This window comes from Harpegnathos saltator, unplaced genomic scaffold (assembly GCF_003227715.2).
Source record: "Harpegnathos saltator strain DR-91 unplaced genomic scaffold, Hsal_v8.6 scaffold599, whole genome shotgun sequence".
NCBI lineage: Eukaryota > Metazoa > Arthropoda > Insecta > Hymenoptera > Formicidae > Harpegnathos > Harpegnathos saltator.
In genome coordinates this window covers 1,164,969-1,189,119 of record NW_020230425.1, presented here as the reverse complement: position 1 = coordinate 1,189,119, position 24,151 = coordinate 1,164,969, and the positions used below count along the sequence as shown (strand labels likewise).

Genomic DNA, 24,151 nt, shown 5'->3' with positions numbered 1-24,151 from the left:
TATAAATGTGGCGAATTCATGCTTGACTATATCCGTAAATTTTATTATTCTCATTTTTATCGTCGCGTTCCGTTCACATACTTATCTCTTTCCTCATTATAACAATGAAATAAGTTCAAAATGAGAAATAACAATGTATAATTGGGAGAATGGAAATGAAAGAATATAAAAGCAATATAAAATCATTGATATATATATTAAGTATTTACAGATAATTATCGGATAAAGTTACGCATAAATATCGATTCTTCTTGGATCTGCCTTTTTTCATAGGAATATGTGGATTGCTCTCCGCGATATCGATTTTACGTATATCTTCGACATTGTATATTAAAAACACGAGATGAAAGGAAATTAAAGGAAATGAAATGTATCGACAGACGTCAAAACGTAGCAATCACGCAATGATTTAAACGCGATACTTGATGTATCTTAACACGACTTGAAATACAACGCATTATATTTATAGTTTATGGGAATTTCATTATCGGAGTATTCAATTTATCTTCAACATTCTACCATCTCAACGTTTTATCACTTAAACGCAGAATATGCTCCTTGCTCAAATATAAAAAAAATAATAATATTTCATGTAATACTTATTTCATATAGATGACGATATATCTGTTCGCTTTGAAGCATCAGTGGCTCAATAAGAAGGCTTAAAGAGAGAAAGGAGGCTTGGGTGTGCCAAGGCATGAGAAGAATGTATCTTTTTATATAACGAAATACGTTAAATAATGTTCGCGCAAGCTATCAGGCTGCCAGATTCACACGCTTCGCACATAAACCGAAATAGCCGTGATACAAAGTCCAAGGATACTTCCTTATGTCTGATTGAAATATCCAAAGAGAGAGGCATTCTTTTGCCGGAAATTCAATTCGAATATCGATGCGGGATCGTGACGTGCTTTACGATATCTAGCTGCCCACGTAGCATTTTGCCTCTGTCAATTTGCGCCCGAAATCGAATCATGAACGAAAGAGCCTGGGGACATATACATTCGAAAATATGACTTTTCAATTGTAGTGCTTGAGTGACGAGAGCATTGCGCGTACCACAATGGAAAACATAATACCCCATAATATTAGGTAAAATTTGCGCAATTTTGCATATTGAAAATTAAACACGAACAGAACTTTTCAGAAAAAATATTACAATTGATATATGAATGAATGTTGTAATCGATATATGAACAAATAATTGATAACTCTTCGTTATCAGTACAGAAGGTTTTCCTGAAAGTGGTATATTTTCATCACTTGATTCATTGTTCTAGAAGAAAATTTTTTAAACTACTTCTGTGCAGTCCATTTTTTAGCATAGCTTCTCCAAATATCCAATGCATATCTAATTACGACATCCTTCTGCAGCTTTTGACCAGAGTTTAAATTTATAATAAGCAAATATACTTGAATTACACTCGATTCAACAGATATGTTAAAAAATTGTGAATAATCACAAACCAAGAGACCATGCCGCGACAAAATTCATTAATTAACTGACTCAAATCTGTATTATATAATACGCATAAACACGCGAACCCGACAAACCTCAACAAGATTCGATAACTCATTGTATCGAACTTAAACAAAAACCGCATGAACTTTTTTTGGTCAATAATAATCAATAATATTGAGGTGTTCAGAAAGTAATTTCGATTTTTTCAAATAGGTGGTGTTAGTTGCCTTTTTAAGTAGTTAATCTCATTCTAAACTAGAAAATCATTTTATATTTTTACAACGTACATTTCAAGTTTCATTTGAAAAAAAATTGTTTTGGAATCTGTCAAGTTGTTTTTATTTGGCGCCGCATAAAAAATGGAAAACCAACGTGAGCATTTTTCGTCACATTTTGCTTTTTTATGGATGTAAAGGCAAAAATGCAGCGCACGTAAGAAAAAAATTATGTGTCGTGTATGGGGAGGATGTGTTAATTGAAATCGCCAGTGTCAGAATTGGTTTTCGAAATTTCGTTCTGGGAATTTCGACTTCAAAGATGCATCACATTCTGGAAGGTCAATTGAAACGACTGATGAAGACCAAATAAAGGCATTAGCGGACGCGAATCATCATTTAACAACACGAGAAATTGTTGAGAGATTGAATTTATCGAATTCGAGCATTGTGTGCATGAGCATTTGAAACAACATGATTTCGTTTTAAAGCTCGAGTTTTGAAACCAAGTTATTATAATGATGTAACAAATTACTATTGTGCAACATACATTAAGGAACTTGCAATGCATATTAGTGATTGTTTCAGACATTACCACACGTTACAAAAATATAAGATATAAAATTTTGATTTTTTTGTCATAAATATGTTCCTCAATGTCTAAAGATTCTTCATATAAACTAAGTATCATTACAATAAATTATTTGGTTTCAAAACTACACTATTTAATATGATGCAATTTCTGTTTGTATATTTTCCTACGAAGGTGCCGCCGAGCTATTGGTAAGTAACGCGCGAGATGGTTCCGAGTACGAAAGGGTTAAACGCAAAAGATCATGGAGCAAAAGTGGTAAACCAGCTCAAAGCACATCGAAAGCTGATATCCATCAAAACAAGGTGATGTTCTCTGTTTAGCAGGATTGAAAAGGAATGGTGTTTCTTGAGCTGTTACCAAACAACCAAACGATTGATTCGAATGTATATTGTCATCTGGACAAATTGAATGATTACATCCAGCAGAAGAGACCAGAATTGGCGAACAGAAAAGGTGTTGTGTTTCATCATGACAACGCCAGACCTCACACAAGTTTAATGACTCGTCTGAAACTGTTAGCGCTTGGATGGGATTTGCTACCGCATCCACCATATTCCCCTGATCTGGCATCATTCAATTATCACTTATTTCAGTCGCTGTAAAATTCTTTGGATGGTAAAAATTTTGATTTAAATGGAGGTGTCAAAAACCACTTAATTTAGTTTTTTGCCAATAAGGACCAGAAATTCTACAAAAGTGGAATTATATTATTACCTCAAAGGTGGCAAAAGGTATTAGAACAAAGTGGGATCAATATTTAACAGATTTAAACTTTTCTTTCTATTATTGTCTTTTATTTTCATGCAAAAAACCGAAATTACTTTCCGAATAACCCAATATTTGCAAATAATATAAACGTCGAGTATATTCTCCGAGCGAGAAATAAGCTTGCGATAATTGCATTATCGTTGTTGTTCTTTCGTTGTTTGACAACTGAATATGAATAAATCGAGTAGAATCATCATCACGTAATTTTCCCATTGGTTTCACACTCTCACGTTATTTTTGTAGGAAAGGATTTACTAGCTTTCAAGAACAGGTTGATCAGAGATAATCCATCTGAGCTCACGCTTCTCTCGCTAAAAGATATTCATGCTTTAATCCTTCAGTTAATTAATTTCGATAGCGTAATTAATGTTATAGCTACTACATATATTGTGTCTTCGTTGCACTACGCACGTCTACACATGTCGATTTATACTTGGTACGGCAGTACTAAAAGCTGTGTTTGCGGCCAGATTTTACGATTATTTGTCGGTTTATACGCTTCAATCTCTGCATATCGATCGATAGCCGACCGGCTTTTGAATCCACTGTGTTAGAGGGACGCGTGACATTTCATTTACGGACTTACTTTCGTCAATATATAGTTGCATCTCTAGTATGGTGGCTTTCATGCCACCATACTAGAGATGTGCGAACTATTCGAATTCAAATAATTCGAAAATCTCGAATCGCGAAGATTCGAATACGAATCAAATACATTAACGTTTGCGCGCATCAGCTTCAAAACGGGTCATCTGGGTCTGTATATTTGAATCTTTAACTTGTAATTAATTTAACTTATAATTAATAACATAATTATAAATTACTTTAAATATTTCACAAAAGAGCCGTATGAGCATCTTAAAAGACATTACTTCTTAAATAATAAGAATTAATTATAAACAATACCGGAATTTCACAACTCGCAAAGCATATTATTATTTACATTTGTTTTTATTTTCAGGTAATATTGTGCAATCAGACAATTTTTTATTCATTTATTATGTAAGAAATAAAGGCAGTACTTATTTTATTAACTTTTCATTATTTAAGCAATATAATACGGAAGAAGGTTAAATCTTGATATTGTTCATAGTTGATTCTTATTATTTAAGATTGTCTTATTATTTAAGATTAAGAGTGTCATCACAAAAGAGCCGTATGAGCATCTTAAAAGACATTATTTATGAATACTAGTCACTGACCAGGTATACACAAGTGAGATGCGCGCGCCGGTCCTGAGAGCTACATAGACAAAAGCGCTTATTCGTTAACTTTAACATGTTCTCCTGCAAAAACTACTTGTCGGACGCAATTTTGCTAAAGGAAAAAGTAGTTTATTTTAGCATAAAGTATCATGTCCTGTAGTCTGAATGCGGGAATTTCGGATTACCCTGTATATATATAACGATAGATATGAATATATTGAACTTTGAACACTGAATCTTGAACCTGTCGCGAGGTACCACAGCTGTCATATAATTGTAGATTAGATCATTCTGAACAAAAAAGTGCTTTAACATTTTGCAAATAAATACATACATTTTCAAGTTATCAATTAAAAGATATAGCCATTTTCAATCATTAATAACTTAATAATTTAATAGCTATTGCGATCTTTCCAAAATGGTATTTGACTTTTCTTCTCAGTTTCATCTGATTAATCTTCACAATTTTTCGTTTCCAGAAGATCCTGGACCCTATAGATAGTATTATGAATGATTTACATGAAAGTTGCGACGCATTTTTGTTAGATTATGTCAGTACTGGTCAACCTGCACAGAAACTGATGCATAATAAGTTATATTTGTTGACACAAACATTTTTAATTCGTATGAAGATGGAATCGATGAGACGCATATTCGTCATTGTATGCTTTTTTCTGTCATCTGCGCAAAACAGCTGCCGAAGCAACCAGAATCAGTTGCGAAACTTATGATGAGGAAAATCGATAGCTGAAATGATAGCTCATGTCGCGAGCGGTTTCGATACTTTAAAAATGGTGATTTTGACTTGAAAGACAAGGAGCGTGCTGCAAGGAAGGGACTGCAAAGGATGAGTTCGGATGACTTGGAAGCGTTATTGCAGAAAGATTCGACTCAATTGAGTGTAGAACTTTACATTAATGCGAAAAGGTTACATATTAATCAGAGCACTGTAATTCGACACTTGCATGAGATGAGAAAAATCCTGAAGGAAGGAAGATGGGTTCCCCATGAAAATTATCCGAGAACACTATTGCCAACCGAATCACCGTTTGTTTTTCGCTATTCAATAAACACAAACCCAAGTCTTTTTTGTATCGAATTATGTTTTGTACCGAAGACGAAAAATGGATCTATTATAACAATCCCAATCGCAAAATATCGTAGGTAAATCCCGGAGAACCCTCTAGAGAATGTCACTGCCGAAACAAAATATCCATGGTCATAAAGTTCTCCTATATATCTGATGGGACAAGCAAGGTGTGCTATTTTATGAGCTGTTAAAACCATCTCAGAATATCACCGTAAAACTATACACTCGACAATTGAGACAGTTGAATGAGCAATTGGTCGGGAAACGGACATATTTTGCGACAAAATAAAATAAAATGATTATTCTTCACAACAATGCCAAGCTCCGCGTTGCATTGAGCCGGGAAACTTTAACAAAATTGCAATGGGAAGTCCTACCGCACTCAGCATATTCTCCAGATACTACCTCATCGGATTTTCATTTATTTCATTCTATGCAGCACAGTCTTTCTGGTACACAATTTCACAATGTTGAGGAAGTGCAACAATTCATCGATAACCATTCATTCTAAGAGCAAAAGCTTCTTTTATCGTGTTTTTATCGTCTTTTGTCTGAAAGATGGCAAAAAGTAGTAGGTAATGCCGGAAAATATTTTGGTTAAAGATCCTAGGTCATTTATGATAATATTAATTAAAAGCATTGCCTTAAAAACGACGGAAACTTTTGCATATATAATACTATAATAATAACTTTCGCTAATATATAATTACAGAATGTACGCGACCGCAAATGTGCGTTATATAATATATAATTGTTTATATATATCTTTTTAACCGATAGGAAAAAACTGCATAGCATGGCTTAATACATGTATTTAAAATCATCTCAAATTCATCCGAAAAAGATGCTGTGAAAAGATGCCGTCTGATTGGCTGGTATGGTATCGTCAGATAAATTTAAAACGATTCTGAATATAAAATCAAATTATAAGTATCGCTTTCAAATCTTCCTTTTTGTATAAATTTTTATATTGGTCCGATATATCGGCCATAAATATCGAGCCGATGTTGAATGTTAAATCAATTGATCTATTTGTATTATATCGTGTAAAACGAGCTTAATTCGAGAAAACGTTTGAAAGTAATGGCTTTATCTCCGAAACATTGGCCGTGTTGACGCTATCGTCATTTTCCGCTCCCTCAAGTTCCCCGAGCAGCATATTAGCGTATTAACGTATTTATCGCTCATCCGTATGCCGTCGGTATAGGCGTGTCCGGTTGTAATTTATTTCCGATAACAGAACGTGATCAAATTAACGATTTCCGGCCGACAGTCACTATTCGGTGCTAATTATCCAGTGACCCTTAATTGTCCGCGCGCGCGTTTGCGGTCGCGTACATCCTGTATTTATATTCCGGAGTTGCGGAGACACGTATATGATTACATTGTCGTGCACCAGCAAATGTTACTGATCTATCGATTAATAATCGCTGTGTGCATTATCTTCGAATCTAGACTCTAGACCATTTACGAGCTGAATTTCTATCTCGCGTTACAGGGTGCGGTCGGAGTCGTACGGTAAAACCAGGGAAAAAGGGACAAAGGAAAGAAGGACGAAAAGAGGCAATAGAAGGGTGGCTCCTTGCGTAAAAATAAATCGAATGTACGGGATGAATCGGTGTAGTCGAACGGGTTCTTTTATCGAGGAAATCAATTTTGCGAATTGGAAAATTCGCAGAATATCTCCTTTATTCATATACACGGACGATCCTTAACGATCTTAACACGCGACAACGGGTTATTTTCCCGTCTTTACCATCTCCCCCCTCCTCCCGCTATGTACTATAATTTCGACATCTTTCAAGGGATGCTCTATGCTCTCTTCATCATGCCGTTTTGACAGTCATTGTTGCGACACTACGTCCTATCACGTAACGCGCGCAAAAGTTGTTGATCATTCGCGTTTAAGGAAGAGACATAACGTTATCAAGCGTCCAATTTCCAAGAGCGACGCACTCTTGGCGTCGGAACGAATTTATTCGACCACATTTCTTTCCGACTGTCACATGGAATTATCCTTCGCTCGTTCGTGCCGACAGTTATAAGACGCCCCGTAGCATCTAAATTGCCGTGTGAATATCGAGGATTACGCCGAATGAGAAAGAATATATTTACCGTCCTGCTAACGACCGGCACAATCAGAATGATTAAGTTATGAGAAGATTCAGACCCCACCGAATCATAACCACGAGTCATGAAGGAATCAAATAAGAATAACGTTGGCGCGAACATATCGCTGCGACAAGAGGTATCGAACCAGTAGACCGACATATCAGAAATATTGATTTTAATTAAAGCGCTAGCCCAGCGCGGATGTGTTGTTTACTCTTTCCTTGGACGTAAACTCCGAGGAGCTTTATGTGTCTAAATCTACCTATCTGTATTAGATCAATCGGTAGTTCCGTTCCGTTTTTTTGCAAAACGTATGACTTTATTTAAGAAACAAAATGAAAAAGTACATCAATCAAAATATTGTCCATCGTTAGCGATGACTTTTTTCCATCTTTCGGTCAGCAAGCGAATTCCGCGGCGAAAGAATGACTCATCTTTGGAGGCTATCCTCCAGTTAGAGACCTATTTTTCGACGTCTTCATAAAAATTGAAGCATTTGTCAGCGTGTGCCATCGACCGAAACAAGTGGTAGTCGGAAGGGGCACAGTCTGGGGAATAAGCCGCATGGGGTAGCACTTCCCAGCGAAGTGCTTTTAACGTTTCGTTGACAGATTTTGTGACGTGAGGCTGAGCGTTGTCATGAAGCAAAATCGCTTTATGCTGACTCGTTTCATATTCTAGTCGTTTTTCGTGCAATGCTCAGCTGAAACTGATCATTTGTTCTCTGTAGAGATCCCTTGTGACTGTTTGACCACTTTTCAACAGCTCATGGTACAGCACACTCTTCTGATCCCACCAAATACAGAGCATTGCCTTCTTTCCGTGGATATTCCGCTTTGGCGTCGATGTTAAGGGTTGGCCGGGATCGCAAATAGTTTTTCAACGTTTGGGGTTGTCAAAATAAATCTATTTTTCATCCCCAGTGATGATACAATGTGAAAACCCCTTTCTTTGTGTACTAGCAAGCACACAGAGAGAACGATTTAGTTGAATCTAACAAATGCTTATTTGGAATAGTCGAAATAAATTTTTTGATTGATCGAACAAAATTTTGTTTTATGCAACAAAAACATCTCGTTGGAACTAAGCTGCAACAAAATATTTTTGTTGCGTCAAACAAAACTTTGTTCGATCAATCAAAAAATTTATTTGGACTATTCCAAATAAACATTTGTTAAATTCAACTAAATCGTTCTCTCTGTGCAGAATTTCGCAGGTGGTTTTTCGCCTTTCAATGTCTCTTAGCTTCAGTTCATATGGGATCCATTTTCCTTTCTTGTAAACCTTTCCTAAGGCTTTCAAACGATCGGAAATGACAGATTGAGCACAATTGAATGCTTCTGCAAGTTGCTTTTGCGTTTGACATGGATCTTCGTCCACCAATGCCTGCAATTCTTCGTCTTCGAATACTCTTGCCCGTTCAGAACGCTCTTTGTCCTCTACGTCAAAATCACCAATTTTAAAGCGTCGAAACCATTCTCTGCATGTTTGATCGGAAGGAGCAATATCACCGTAAACTTTTACAAGCATTCGATGAGCTTCAGTTGCAGTTTTCTTCCAATTGAAGCAAAAGATTAACATTTCGCGCAAATGACGCTTATTTGGCTCAAATTTCGACATTTTCGATGCAGTAAAAAACAATGTTATTGATGCAAACGTATACCTTTATGTACTGAATGTTATTGACAGATGATAAAATAAACCATTAAGCTTCGTTTAAATATTAGAGGTTAACGACAGTTCTAGCTATAGCTACTTGCCGCTAGATGGACGGAATTTTCCGATTTACCTAATAATACTCGAATCTCACGCGCGCATAACCGGTGATATCTGACTTATTCGTCCGGGTTCGATCTTTTCACCGTGACGTTTCGAGCCCGCTCAAGGGTGACGTGATTAATATTTATCGAGATGTGAAGTGAGAAGACAGCGACGTAAAGTGTCGATCGAAGCGTGCACTGCGATCTTACCGCACACCAGATCGTTAAATAATGGACGTATTCGCGCGACGAGATGTCCTCTCATCGAGGAGTCTAGAAAAATTTTCGCACTCGGTCATTATCGTTCTCATCCCTTGAAGATTTCGCGGAGGTCGATGCTTGAGTCTGTCGTGTAACTGTATATTGAGGGATTACAGTCGTCGTTTTAATCAAGAAAGATGCCGGCTGCGGGATCGATAGAGGCGAACCCTTTAAATCGACACGCGTCATAAAAAGAGGAGGAGAGGCATAATACGAGGCAGCCTCGCTTGAAGTCGCACGTACCGAACGAGCTGCAAAGTCGAAGTCGAGCGGATTTTATTGGCCAGCAGCGGAGTCAAATTAAAACTTTGTATCACCCCGCCGAGCCTCGGTCGCCGCTGCCGGCCTTAATTCTCCGCTGCCAGTCGCTGCATCCGATTCTCAAAGAGAGAACGACGAGAGCTAGAGACTTTTATATTTTACGAACGTCTCGCTGATCTCCCTATCTGCGACCATCTTATTTCTAAATCGACTATCACGGTCAGACGAATATTAACACATTGCATGCGGGAAACGTACTTTTACGTTTTTAGTAGATTTACGTATTTAGTAGATTTGTGCTGGAGAGCGGGTATCGTATAAAATAAATACGATGGGCATTGTAAGTGTGTATAGTGTTTGTGTTGCTAGGCAACGATTTCCATTGTTTCTTTCTAGAAGTTTAGTTTTTTTTTTAGTTTGTTAGTTACTTGTTGTTATGAAAAAAATATTTTTGAATAAATAGTAAAATTAAAAATTGTCTATTTTCCTTTCATTTTTAGTTCACTATTCTATATTTACTTATTCAAAAAAAATGTCGTTCTTTTTTTTAAATAATCGTAGAGCATTTAAGTGTAAAATAAAAAAAGTTTCGTTGAGAAAAACGAAGTAGTTATCGATTTATTGCGATTTTACTAAATGACCAAACTCCCGCGAAGTTCACGGAAAAACGCCCGCTACACGCGTAAGTCCGCAGCGAAATATACGTGCATGCAATGTTTTAAGAGGGCCCCAGAATCTCGAGACGATCTCGAATCTTCAAAGTCAATGCACTACGGTGGAGAAAAGTTTCTCACGAAGACGAAAATGTGCGCGTGAATCTTCCGTTCAATAAGGAGACATCGGAGGAGGGGTTGATGTTCGGCGAATATCGGCGTTCAAATAAACATTTTACCTTAATTTGTGTATACAGCTATGCGTCGCGTTTAAATAATTTAATGAGAATGCACGCGGAAGTGAATTCGTATCAATATTCATGTTACATCGTATTATGTATCGCGCATAATTAATATTTATTTTCGTAATTAATTGATGTTTATGTTTATGTTGGTCGCTGCACATGTAATCCCGCGTATCTTTCTATAAATTATTGACTCGCGTCGTTGATGGAGACGAGCAAAATTCTTCGCGTCCCGCGTCGTAAAGTTAAGATTTTGCTGTTCAAACGCAAATTTAATGCATACATTTGATGACGATGATACAAATCACACGATGAACGAATAAACTTCGCGGTATACGACAACATAATTGCACGAACGTTCTTTTTATTTGGCGTTATATGTTCCGAGTAACGACCGCATCTTATCGTAGGAAAGCCGTGTAAACGTACCGAATTACGCCACTTTAAGCAAAAACTAATTTTTGAGAGTTTACTTTTGAAAAAGAAAAGTGGTATTAGGTGAAACTATGAGTCTTATCAAAAGTTATTATTATAAATTCACGAAAACACATACAAATTAGAAATAAACAAGATTATTTATTTATATAAATATAATATATTTATTTATATAAAAATATTAAGTATGAGCTGCAAATGTCCCCAAGAAGTTGTAGATTCCAATTTATGCCATTGATTATGTACCAAATGTGACGCCACTTTATATTATATAATATTATATTGTATAAAAACTATACAACTTTATAATATTATACCTTTTTACCATCTTTTATTATATTTTAATCGTACAAAACACTTTATATTACTACCCAAAAATATCTCATTTTTCACATTATGCAACGTCATTTCATAGGTTAGTAATCATTCAGAAGCAAATTCAGTCGAAAATAGGCAAAAGTGACAGATCTTTGATATAAACTTTTGAAATTGCTTTTCACGGAAAATCACATATTTTCGTATATTTACTTCAGTGGAGCCATTTAACACACTATCATGACTGCTTCCCGGCAATTTTTAGACACTTTTACTCAGCTGTGTTTTATTACATAGAACAAGCTAAGGTAATGTAATCTAGATCAGTGACGCAATTTGGTATGTTTACCTTAGTATGCAACAAACGGATTCATAGCTTTATTTTCGCTCCCAGGCAATCTGAAGCGCACAGTTTGATTACGGGCAAGAGAAAACACGAGTTGCTTGTTTAAGATGCTATATTCCCTGATATTTGTAATTTATCAATTCCGAACTGCGAACTGTCGTCTAAATTAAGGGGCCTAAACTGATATAAAAGTTTAAAAAAATGAAAAAAAATTTGTTTGTTTCAAGAAATAGTTTGAAGTTTCTAGAATAAGGAACAAAAGGTTCCAAGTATCTATAAATTCAAGTTAGTTTTCAAGTTACACAGCCTACAGTGGGCGTACAGCCGGCTTATAACAGGCTCGTACCTACGCGACGCGCCGGCCGCTCAGAATTGCCCGTGCGCACCCTAACAAGCTAAGCAAGTCTAGCAAGTCAGAATATTGGTATTGTGCATCCCCCCTTAGGTGGTTACATTCAATATTTGAACGAGAGCCTGAACGCGCTAATTTGGACCTTCGCTCCAAAAACATTTAGTGGTGCTAAATGTGTTGAAATTACTGTCAATATTGCCAGCAGTACCAAGTTTCCCAAAAGTAACGGACCCCCCCATCTCAGAATCTATGTATTATAGGGAAAATGACTCAAACAAAAGTTTTAGGGTTCATAAAGTTCTGTTTTTTCGTGATCTCAAATTGGACCTTGACCTCGACCTTGAAGGTCATTTGAAGGTCAACTTGCGTTTTTTAAATGGAAACCCCTATTTTTTATTACACTGTTTTTTCTACAAATTAATTTGAACAACTTTTGTCTAAAACATTTTTTTATTTACCTAATATTTTTTGAGATATTTGAGGAAAACTTGATAACTTTTTCAATACTTAACTTACGATATCTCGCTTTTTGTCGGAAGAAAAAATGGTACTAGACTTTTTTGCTCTATTTAATCTCAAGAATATGTTGTTACAACAGCGCCCTGACTTTTAGTAACTTACTGACTTTTGGAAATTTCAAAATCATCAAATTAACAAAAGTCAGGATGCTATTGTAAAAATGTATTCTTGAGACCAAGTAGAGTAAAAAAGTCTAATTGTTTCTTCCGACGAATAGTTGACAAGATATCGTAAGTTAAATATTGAAAAAGTGTTTTCCTTAAATACGAGTCTCAAATATCTCAAATACGTATCTCAAAAAATATTAGGCAAATAAAAAAATGATCAGACAAAAGTTGTTAAAATTAATTGGTAGAAGGAAAACAAATTGGTAGAATTGGTAAAATTGGTAGAATTGGTAGAAAAAAATTGGTAGAAGAAAACAGTGTAATAAAAAGTAGGGGTTCCCATTTAAAAAACGCAAGTTGACCTTAAAATGACCTTCAAGATCGAGATCAAGGTCAAATTTGAGGCCACAAAAAAACAGAACTTTATGAACTTTAAAACTTTTGTTCGGGTCATTTTTCCCTATGATGCATAAATTCTGAGGTAAGGGGGGTCCGTTACTTTTGGAAAACTTAGTATATTCAATAATAGCTATTCAAGCATTCTTTTAGTGATGAATACCATGAATATAGTCATCGGACCGGTTACAACAAGTATTTGCGAAGCCTTGGACGAAAAACGAATTTCGATCGCTGAGGCATGCACATTCGAAGCAAATAAAGAAGGTCGTATTTCAAAGCAGAGCAAGGCAGGAAGCGGCCATGAGGAGGACAATTATTACGAAGATACATGGTAAATTAACGGTAAGAAGAAAAAAGTTTTCATTATATAATATAAAGACTATGTTGTAAAACTTTAAATGCGTTTTTCTCGAAACTTCGTTTTTCAAACTGGTGTTGAAGGTTTCTCGGGATGTATTCATCAGATTGACTTGAATTTTGGTTTTTTATTATCCTTATAGTTTTCTTTAAGCATTGACCGAGGATTTTTATAATCATTATTATTTTGCAAAATATTAAGAAATTCATGAACAATATTTGTGCTAAAAATTAAACCAAAAGTTCAAACATTGTGTTTTTAGTTAAATTTCAACAAATTTTGAATAAGCTCGGTCAGTGTGCTTAGGGAATACAATACAGTAAAATAATGTTATTCGTTTTTTGATTTCAGACGAACCAATATGGCGGAATCATCGATACCAATGATCCATGTGAAAGAAATTGACTTTTTATTACATTTCAATAAATGGTACTAAAATTATTATTTTTCCTTTCACTTTGCATATTTTATACCCTCATTGTATACACAAATAAACTACCAAACTACAGTTTTTTTATTTCTTCGGCAATCCACACTTAGAAATTACTTATTTTTTCGGCTGGTCACACCAGTCTTAACATCCATTAGTTATTCCAACGGAACAACAATAATTACATGAATATGATTTAAAAAAAATTCTTGTTAAAGAGCTTTATCGTGTAAAAATTTGAAATCACAAATTGTCCAAAGCTGTTGCAGATCTGTATGTTTATAAAGAACGGAATACTCGAGCAATCACGATTTCTGTAAAATGATCAAAAGTAACTGACTTGATTATAACTAGCGATCTCTCCAGTTACGATGTAGAGTATTGTGAATTTGTGATATGTGATGAATTTGTGTGATGTGATGAATTTGTGATTTGTGTATTATTTTGTGTCGAGAGGCATGACGTCGCTGAGTGTATAGAAATAAATTTTTAAGCACAGCCGCCTCTAGACGGTATCACGTCACTCCCGGAGCAGTGTTCCCAACTTTGACAAGTCTCGTAAACGCGTTTATAGTTGGCACCGAAATGATCGCGACACGTTTCGCTTCTCAGATTTTGCGACTTTCAAGAATCACTTTCTGACAAGATCTCGTCATGAGGAGAGCGAAGCACTTCGACACTAATAGCGAAAAGATGGGAAAAAAGTAGAAAAAGAAGAAAAAATTATCTCTGCCATCTGAAACATGTCACGAATGCTGTCTCCGGCGTCTGCATTATATTATACGAAAACAGCAAGTGTGTTTACTCACCGCTGTTATCATAAAGTATTCCGTTAAACTCTTCGAAGCAGGGGATGGTAGCTAGAGTGCCGGGAGGTGTCCTGGGCCAACATAGCACGGTATCCCAGCTAACCTCGCACCCTTGTTGCTCCTGCTTACTGCTGATTTGGTCCTGGTGCTCGTGTACGAGGCAGTGGAGCTCGGCGCTCAGCGACTCGTTCAGTTCGTTGTAGTTGAAAACGTTCAGCGCGTAATTATCGCCGACCGGCCGTTTTGTGCCGTTCGCGGCGAACGAGGCCATGTCTCGCCGGTATCTCCACCCCCGCGACGCCGCCCTTCGATGAGAATTCCCGGATCAATGCCCCGTCGAGAGGTTGATTTCTCCGAGATCTCTTGATTTGAAAAAGAGGCGAATGTGTCTGAGGAAAGAGAAGAGAATTCTTTCAATGCCGTTTAACATTTTAAGATTCCTTGATAATATTGGAACCGGATTCATACAAGGACAAGTGGATCCAAAGGAGAGAAAGAAGGAATTTATTTATTTAAAATTCTATAACGACTGGAAACTTCTCTTAAGTACGAATCTCTCTCCCTCTCTCTTTCTTCCTCTGTCTCTTTCTTTGATCTGGCTAACTTTGAGGAGGAAATCATCAAACGCAGGATTTAAAGTGGTTTGCAATTTCATAATAACCCAACTTGTTTGATGACGAACAACTTGTGCAATATTTGGCTCTACCCTCTGTGTGTTTCGTTTATTTTATTTTTTTTTGCAAAAAATTTATATTCATATTTATACACATCTCTTTCCTTTCTCTCGTCTTGACATTAAACTTTGGAATTTATTACGTTGGTAAAGCTCTAATCTTCCGTACGATCTCTCCCATAGGCACTTTGAATATCCTCAGTTCAAAATGACCTCTCCGACGAGCTGTCAAAGTTCTTTACGTCCGGAATACATGCCGCATACATTTCCACGGGCTTGTTTTTCCTTGCCGTAATATCCGAGAAACGGTGTGCCGGGGATTCACTCTCGTAGATCCTGATGCTATCCCAACGTCGCAGTTTCAATGTCAATGTGTTCTCGACATGCGGCTGCCTTCATTTTAGCGCGGGAGATTATGGCAACGGGGTCACGTGACCAAAAATGCGGCGGTTCGCGAGATATTTTCGTGAGAGTTGTAGCTTCTCGTGGGGAGAAATAACGTCCCGTAAATCGTCGCGGATCGCCGCCTCGGTGTTCGTTATACGCGCTTGTTGTCCTTTAAGCGCTTTCGTCGTCTCGAAGGAGCCTCCACACGAGACTTTCCACACGAAAGTTTCCACACACAGCTCGGATGTCACTTGGTAGTTCGATGTCGACAAGTTCAGCCAGAGATTCTATCAGAATTCTTTCTCGCCGAGTTTGTGCTCGGTTAACTACTAGAACTGTTTTCCGCCCGAGACACACGCGGTTATATAAGTTAAAACAAAGAAAATTCAAAAATTGTATACTCTTCAATGAATAATTTAATCAGCTCGAATATTTTCGTGGCTGACAATTCGATATATAAGATTTGTTGTTCTCGGTAATTTAAAGTAGCGCTCTGATTATAATACATTCTCACGGATCATTCCGCTCTTCCGAAACTTTCTGCGGTCTTTTTCTATTCAGATTTTCGGGATTTTGATTCGGGATTCGGTGATTTTTTATTTTTTTCAGATAGGTTTTGTTTTTATTCATATTTTATTGATGCACATGAAGAATACAGATTTTGCATCGGAATCTTTCATTTGACGTCCGAGCTGTTGCTACTTATTTTATTAAGTTGATGCAGAAATAATTGCAGTTTTTAAGTTTGACGCCGATTTTTCTAGTTATCGTTATCTTTTGTTATAGTCATGTGATACATCATTGTAAACAATGAAATTGGTACTACTGATTTTTGAGCTTATGTCTATTGTTTTCATTCTTTAGTATTGTTGGATATAACCTCTTAAATTAGTCATGGAGAAAAAGCAAATTCACGCGATTTTATTGTATGAGTTTAAATTGGGACGTGAAGCAATAGAAACTGCTCAAAATATCAAATTCGTTTTTGGCGAAGAATCAATTAGTGAACATACAACTCAACACTGGCCTTGTCTCCGACAGATTATCGTTTTTTTAAACATTTGAGTAATTTCCTATGAGAAAAGGTTTCCAAATATCAATTCAAAGCGCTTTCGATGAATGCGTTAATTCCAAAACTTCAGAATTCTATCTTATAGGAATAAACAAACTTATTTCCGTTGGGAGAAATGTGTGCAGGCCAATGGTGTTTATTTTGATTAATAAATATAATTTTTAACCAATATATGCAATACGTCTTTATATTCGATACGTAAAAACCGCAATTATTGAGTTGTTCGAAAAGTAATTTCGATTTTTTCAAACAGATGGTGTTAGTTGCCTTTTTAAGCAGTTAATCTCATTCTAAACTAGAAAATCATTTTATATTTTTACAACGTACATTTCAAGTTTCATTTGAAAAAAAATTGTTTTGGAGTCTGTCAAGTTGTTTTTGTTTGGCGCCGCATCAAAAATAGAAAACCAACATGAACATTTTCGTCACATTATGCTTTTTTACCGTAAAGACAAAACTGCAGCGCAAGCAAGAAAAAAATTGTATGCCGTATATGGAAAGGATGTGTTGACTGAAATCGCCAGTGTCAGAATTGGTTTCCTAATTTTCGTTCTGGGAATTTCGATCTCAAAGATGCATCACGTTCTGGAAGGTCAGTTGAAACGACTGATGAAGACCAAATAAAGGCATTGATGGACGCAAATCGTTATTTAACAATACGAGAAGTTGCTGAATGATTGAATTTATCGAATTTGACCGTACATGAGCATTTGAAACAACTTGGTTTCGTTCCAAAGCTCGATATTTGGGTTCCACACGTTCTCAAAGAAAGAGATTTGATTCATCGTTATCATTTACGATTTGCTGTTGAAACGTGAGGAGAACGATTCATTTCTGAAGCGACTCATAACTGGAGATGAAAAATGGATTGTGTACAACAATATTAAACGCAAAAGATCATGAAACAGACATGATGAACCAGCTCATGATATCCATCAAAAGAAAGTGATGCTCTCTATTTGGTAGCATTGGAAAGGAATGGTCTTTTTTGAGCTGCTACCAAACAACCAAACGATTGATTTGAATATGAATTGTCATCAATTGGACAAATTGAATGATTTCATCAAGCAGAAGAGACCAGAATTGGCGAACAGAAAAGGTGTTGTGTTTCATCATGACAACGCCAGACTTCACACAAGTTTAATGACTCGTCTGAAGCTGTTAGCGCTTGGATAGGATTTGCTACCGCACCCACTATATTCCCCTGATCTGGCATCATCCAATTATCACTTATTTCAGTCGCTGTAAAATTCTTTGGATGGTAAAACTTTCGACTCAAATGAAGGTGTAAAAAACCACTTAATTCAGTTTTTTGCCAATAAGGACCAGAAGTTTTACGTGGGATCATGTTATTACCTCAAAGATGGCAAAAGGTGTTAAAATGGGATCAATACTTAACAGAATAAAACTTTTCTCTCTATTAAAAATATCGTCTTTCATTTTCATGCAAAAACCGAAATTACTTTGCGAACAACCCCAATATTTTTGCACTAACCTGAGAATTACTTTGCATAAAGAGGGAAGAGCACGAAGAAATTTTTCGAGGTGTCCGATAATAATAATATAATAAACGTCGTAAACTAATGGCCCGCCTGCAATTTAAGTGTATGCAAATCAACGTTCGCGTGTCAACATTCCGCACATTTGTACGTACGATTCCTCGCGCTTCGCACTTAACGAATCCAAGTACGTAAGCGTCGTTACGAAAGGATCATCACGGATCGTTAACCAGTGAACGATGTCAACGAGTCAAGATAACCGGGGAGAGGGGAAACTTTATTGAACGGCATTGACTTAATCCCTTGACTAATCTCTAGGCTTGCGTCCGCGCTGAAATACGAAATGATCGTGCTCGGGTTGACGTTCGAGCAGTCATCCACACGTAGCGCTTCGCTTGATCCGGCTAAGATGCCACTTCGGAACTGTTAGACGAAGCTGACGAGCACTCGAGGTCGATAATATCGACCATCAACAGCGATGCTTATACTCCTACAGACGCGGATAGCCTCCTCACTATACCGGAAACTGCGGTGATGCATTCTCCCATTATTCGGCAAGCACCTCTCATGGTGGCCCAACAATAAGGCCGGTAATCTTGATGGTATCATAGGGCAAAGGTACACACCTCTGGTAACTGAATGTGTCCCCGGTGACTGCCGAGCGCTCATTCTATTATTGTCTGCGAAAAGCTAGACGGTGAAGAAAAAGCAAGGACTACCAAGAGATATATACCCGTTCTATACCTATTTCTGCTAACGTCGATTAAACTTTCATCTGAGTTCGAACCTTTATCTGAATAGAGTTTAAACTCAAGTTAAGCTTTAATCAATATTACTAGAAACGGACATTAAGAATAATTCGATTAACTCGATATCGTTAAATGGCAACGTTAGAAAAATCTTTTACTGATTTGTCGCGCGAATCTTTTTGTCTTAAAATTACCGTTCGACGCGAACTCGTCAGCTCCATAATTTATCGTTTCGAAACTGTTTTCTAGATATTTTGTATTCATTTTATTGTATCATTGTATCGCAATGTATTTTGGTGCGTCAATACAGCACGAGTCTCGCGGGAAATGGAAGCATGTGTAGAATTTTCTTTGTAATAGGTTATTTTTTTGTCAAAAAAAAATCTACTGAAATCTGTATAGATAATGATGATGATGATGATGATGAAATAATGATGATAACGTTGCGACAACTGCCTAAATCTTCGATTTTGATCGATCGGAAGCTAGGGGCGCGATGTTTACGAAAGCTAATCGTTATACCTAGGGAGCTGAAAAGCGTGAGTTTTAATTCACGAGAGCCTCTATTCCCTCAGTGATACCTCGAGGGGATTTCATTCAGCGTACACCACTCAAACTCGCGCGCGTTCGCAGTTTTGCTCCCTTTTTCTTCCGTGATCCGTTTAACCTTTCCCCTGGCGAGTCGCGAGAAATATGAGAATACAACTCAGCCTTAAACTCCACAGCGAATGTCCTTTTCGGTAAAATCCCGCCCGGTAACTTTAAACTGAACGTGCGATAGACATGAAGATAGTCCTAGGATGAAAAGTTGAAGGAAACGCAGATCCCATATCAATATATATTAGATGTTCCGATTAGTTTTGAGAGCTTAATATAGATGGCTATAGCTACAAATCTACTGGAAATATTTTGAAAGTTGGCACGCCATTTTAAAGCTTGAACATTTCTATAAATAATTTGACATGTGCATTCCTGAACATAACCACATTTTTTGCAATTGAAAATGGAGCGTGGTAAAGAGTATTTTCAACATTTACTGCTTTATCGTTTCGATTCGAAGGAAACAACTGCTGGAACCCACCGATTCAGAAACTTATTCTGACTTTTCTCCATCAGTTAAAACATGCGAGTAATAGTATTGGCGATTTCAGCGTGATGATTTCGATTTGAAAGATAAAGAACGTTCAGGTCAACCAAAAAAGTTTGAAGATGCCGAATTGCAGGCATTATTGGATGAAAACTCAGCTCAAACGCTTCAAGAAGTAGCTGATGCTTTAAATGTTGGTAAATCAATCATTTCAGATTGTTTACACGCAATGGGGAAGATTCAAAAAGAAGGCAAATGGGTTCCACGTGCATTGTCTGAATTGGCCATTCAAAATCGTTTAACCATTTGCACTTTATTGCTTTCTCGTCACAAAAAGAAGCAGTTCTTGTCTCAAATTATAACTGGAGATGAAAACTAGATCTGTTATACTATGATAATTCTAAGCATAAAAGGTCGTGGATAAGTCCAAGCCAATCATCGATATCGACTCCAAAACGCAACATCCATGGAAGTAAGGGTTTTGTTATTGTGCATTTATGAGTTGCTACAACCGAATCAAACAGTCTCTACTCTACGTTATCAGTAACAATTAATCGATTTGAATCATACTTTAAACCAAAAATGTCCAGTAATAGTTCAAAGAAAATGCAAAGTGATTTTGTTGCATAACAATACTCAACCGCACGTTGCAAAAACAGTTAAGGATACATTATCGGCACTTCAATGGGAAGTTCTACGCCGCGTATTCATCAGACTGCGCTCTTTCCGATTACCACGTATTTTTATGTAGCACAGCCTTGCTGACCAGCACTTCAAATCATTCGAGGAAATACAAAAGCGGCTCGGCGAGTGAATTGCTTCGAAGAACGAACATTTCTTTTATCGCGGAATATACTTGTTGCCCGAAAAGTGGGAAAAAGTTATAGCTAATAATGGAAAGTATTTTGAATAAAATATAATTTAACGTTTCTCAATAAACATGTTTCTTTTGCAAAACGTAAAACGTAAACGTGTTTCTTTTGCAAAAAGTTCCTCGAGACTAACCGAAACACTTAATATTATCCAATTATAAATTCCAATTGTAAATAATCTTTGTGCCGACATATACTACCTGCTTCCGCGGCTTCCTGAATTTCTATGTGCGCGCGCGAATAAGATAAAGAGAGAGAGAGAGAGAGAATGAGAAAGGGGGAGAAATGCGTTACTTCTGGGAATGAATTCCGGATCGCTAATTTAAAAGCGATTACTGTGCGGCGTAGTCGGCGAGAGATTTATCGGCGATTTAACCCTTCCGACGTTGCCTTCGCAGATTTATAGACATACAGTGGCAAATTATTCCCCAAGAGAAGATGAGAAAAAGAGAGAGAGAGAGAGAGAGAGAGAGAGAGAGAGAGAGAGAGAGAGAGAGAGAGAGAGGAAGGGAGAAAAAGAGCCTCTATCATTCCCATCAGCGATCTATAATATATAAATCGTAAGGCGCATCGTGCGCCTAAAGAGCGTATAGAGTGTTCTCTCGAGTTTTATCATTTTCATAAGCCAGACGTGCGTGTACGGCAATATCATTCTGTTGCCCCGTAAACCCGCCATGAAAAATAAGCGCTACTTCGTCACGCCGTAATGTATATCGTAAACTGCCGTGTTATAAAATTAATGAGACAACAGCACGACCATCAAGCTGCAGAGCTACATTACAGCTGCATTCGTAAGATTGTTGGCGTATGAACGTGTGAGTAATTACGCTAAATTTTAACATCGCGGGATGATATCGTTTCAGACGAGTGAGAAGGTGGAGAGAGGGAGAGAAGGAGAGAGAGAAAGAGAAAGAGAGAGAGAGAGAGAGAGAGAAAGAGAGAGAGAGAGAACTCCCCGATATCGTGCTGTCGCGTCTGTCATACTCGACGACACAATCGCGGGAGTGATCAATCGTTCGTGTTGAGCGCGAAATGCAGTCCGCGAAAACACGACGCGGCGCGACCCAGCGGGATGACCATACGTGATGTAGTTTTACCGTGTTGTTGAATCGTATATTTTAAGCTGCACGCTTAATCGGCCGCTCTTCCACGACCACGAAAGTAGACGTCTTCCTCCTGTGCCCCACGTATCGTCCACGTCGAGAAAGCGCTCAACTCTTTCTTGCGAAGATTCTCTGCGATCGTAGCCTCGCACTCCCTCCCGTTGCGCGCGCGATATCATACAACAATGTAGCTTCTCTGTTATAATTTTATACTGGATAACTGACGGCTCTCACGCGAGATCAACTTCGCCGGCGCGATCAACCTGCCCGGTCGCGTCCACCGGCCAGCGATGACACGCGACTGACAGCCGGAGGGGCACGTGCTCCAGGAGGAGGAGGCCGACGAGGACCGCTGCTTCCTCTCTTCGAGCGACGCGGCGCTCCGCGCTCGACTCTGCGCGGCGACGCCGACGACGACGCACGATGCACGTTCGATTCGTATATTTTAGTCTCGCGGCCAGAGAAATACACTCGAAATTTGCGGGTCTTCTATCGCGCACAGCGTCGAGGCGAAGGATGAAAGTAACTCGCGGAGTATATGACAAAGCGCCTCGGGTGAAACGTTTTATCTCGATCATGATTTTATGAACTAATGACCGTTTCGTTGAAAATGGCGATATCATTGGGATCAAATTTGATGAGAAATTCTACTCGAAAATCGTCTCATTTTGAGACTTGCACACAAATATATCCTTTTCTAGTAGTGTAATGTTTCCGAAGAGGATACGAGGGTTTAATTTGAAAGTGTAAAACTCCGCTCCATTCTGAAATTGCCCAACTTTTAAAAATCTATTTTCTCATTATTCTGTCATATCATACCACTACTAATAGGAATATGGAAAATATGAAATAGAAAATTCGAAAGCGCGAAATTATTTCGATACAGCATCGTTTGGCAAAAATGTTAAACTAACTAACGAAATTATGCGACATTTTTAATGCATTTATCTCAGACGGAGTTGTTTTTATTCGAACAAACGAAAACTGGTTTTTAATATTTTTTTGTACATTATGGATTTCCTTCGAGAGAGACAGGTAAAGAAAGTTACGAGCACCAAAATCAGTACAGAATTCAAAATCAAACCCTCACACTTACCTTCCGTACTCAAAGAGCAACTGTATTCAGCAGAGAACTGTCTAAAGTCCTTTCTTTTGCGATGAAATTAAAAGTTGCACAACATTAATCCGCCGCCGAGAGAAGAAACTCGCGAAATCGCAAAGAACATTCGAAAGGAATAACGGAAGAACCATTGCATTCGCGGCACGACACAGCGCGGCACGGCGCGACGCGAACTAAAAGGTACTGTGAATTTCAAAGGAAAAATTGACACCGTCGATTGGCGGTCGGCAATTTGTGCGCGCTCTGACGTCCAATCAACCAATCAGGTCTCCCTACTCTCGCGCGCTATACGCATGTACAATACTTGACAAATACTCTAAAAACTTACGTCGTAAAAAGAGATATGTTCCTTTGCTTATTCTCCTCCCCCTCCCCACTACTTCTCTCCCATTCCTTCTCTCTTTCTTTCTCTCTTTTCCTCTTCCTCTCCCCTCTCTCTTATTTGTTATAATTGTTTCTTTTTTCTTCTTTTTAATATTTTTGTATTCAGTAATTTATATATTTTTTCCTTTTGCCGCAATACTTTTAGAATATTGCGACATTTTACACTCCCTCTCCCTCCCTCTCTCCCTCCCCCCTCCCTCTCTCACTCTCTCTCTCTGTCTCTCATTTATTATAACTTGTTATAACTGCTTCTCTTTTTCTTTTCTTTTAAAATATTTTTGTATTCAGTAATTTATATATTTTTTCTTTTTGCCGCAATATTCTTAAAGAGGATAAATCCTAAAATGACAATAAACGCATCTATTTATCCACCTATTTCTCTCTGTAGAGACTTTTCTCTCTTCTTTCCACGTTATTTAATTTCGAATAAAACGACGTCGGATAAGTCAATACCTAATTAATTCAAATATAAATGTCAAAGCGATAAGTATATTATTTTTTTCTATTT

The 24,151-nt window shown here is 37.5% G+C and overlaps 1 protein-coding gene across 3 annotated transcripts in view; it reads right to left on the bottom strand.

Moving 5' to 3' along the window:
• The window catches only part of Dh44-R1 (Diuretic hormone 44 receptor 1), an 87,632-nt gene extending 63,988 nt beyond the window's left edge, over positions 1-23,644 (bottom strand). For 2 of the 3 annotated variants that reach the window (XM_025304219.1, XM_025304221.1), the window contains exons 1-2: positions 23,236-23,644; positions 14,698-15,086 (exon numbers count right to left, since the gene is read on the bottom strand). In XM_025304219.1, coding sequence (XP_025160004.1) covers positions 14,698-14,968 — 271 coding nt within the window. In that variant the 5' untranslated portion in view covers positions 14,969-15,086; positions 23,236-23,644. Of the gene's footprint in view, positions 1-14,697; positions 15,087-22,133; positions 22,837-23,235 lie in introns of those variants that run through there. The other variant, XM_025304220.1, reaches the window with a different exon arrangement.
• Between the last annotated feature and the right edge of the window lie 507 nt (positions 23,645-24,151).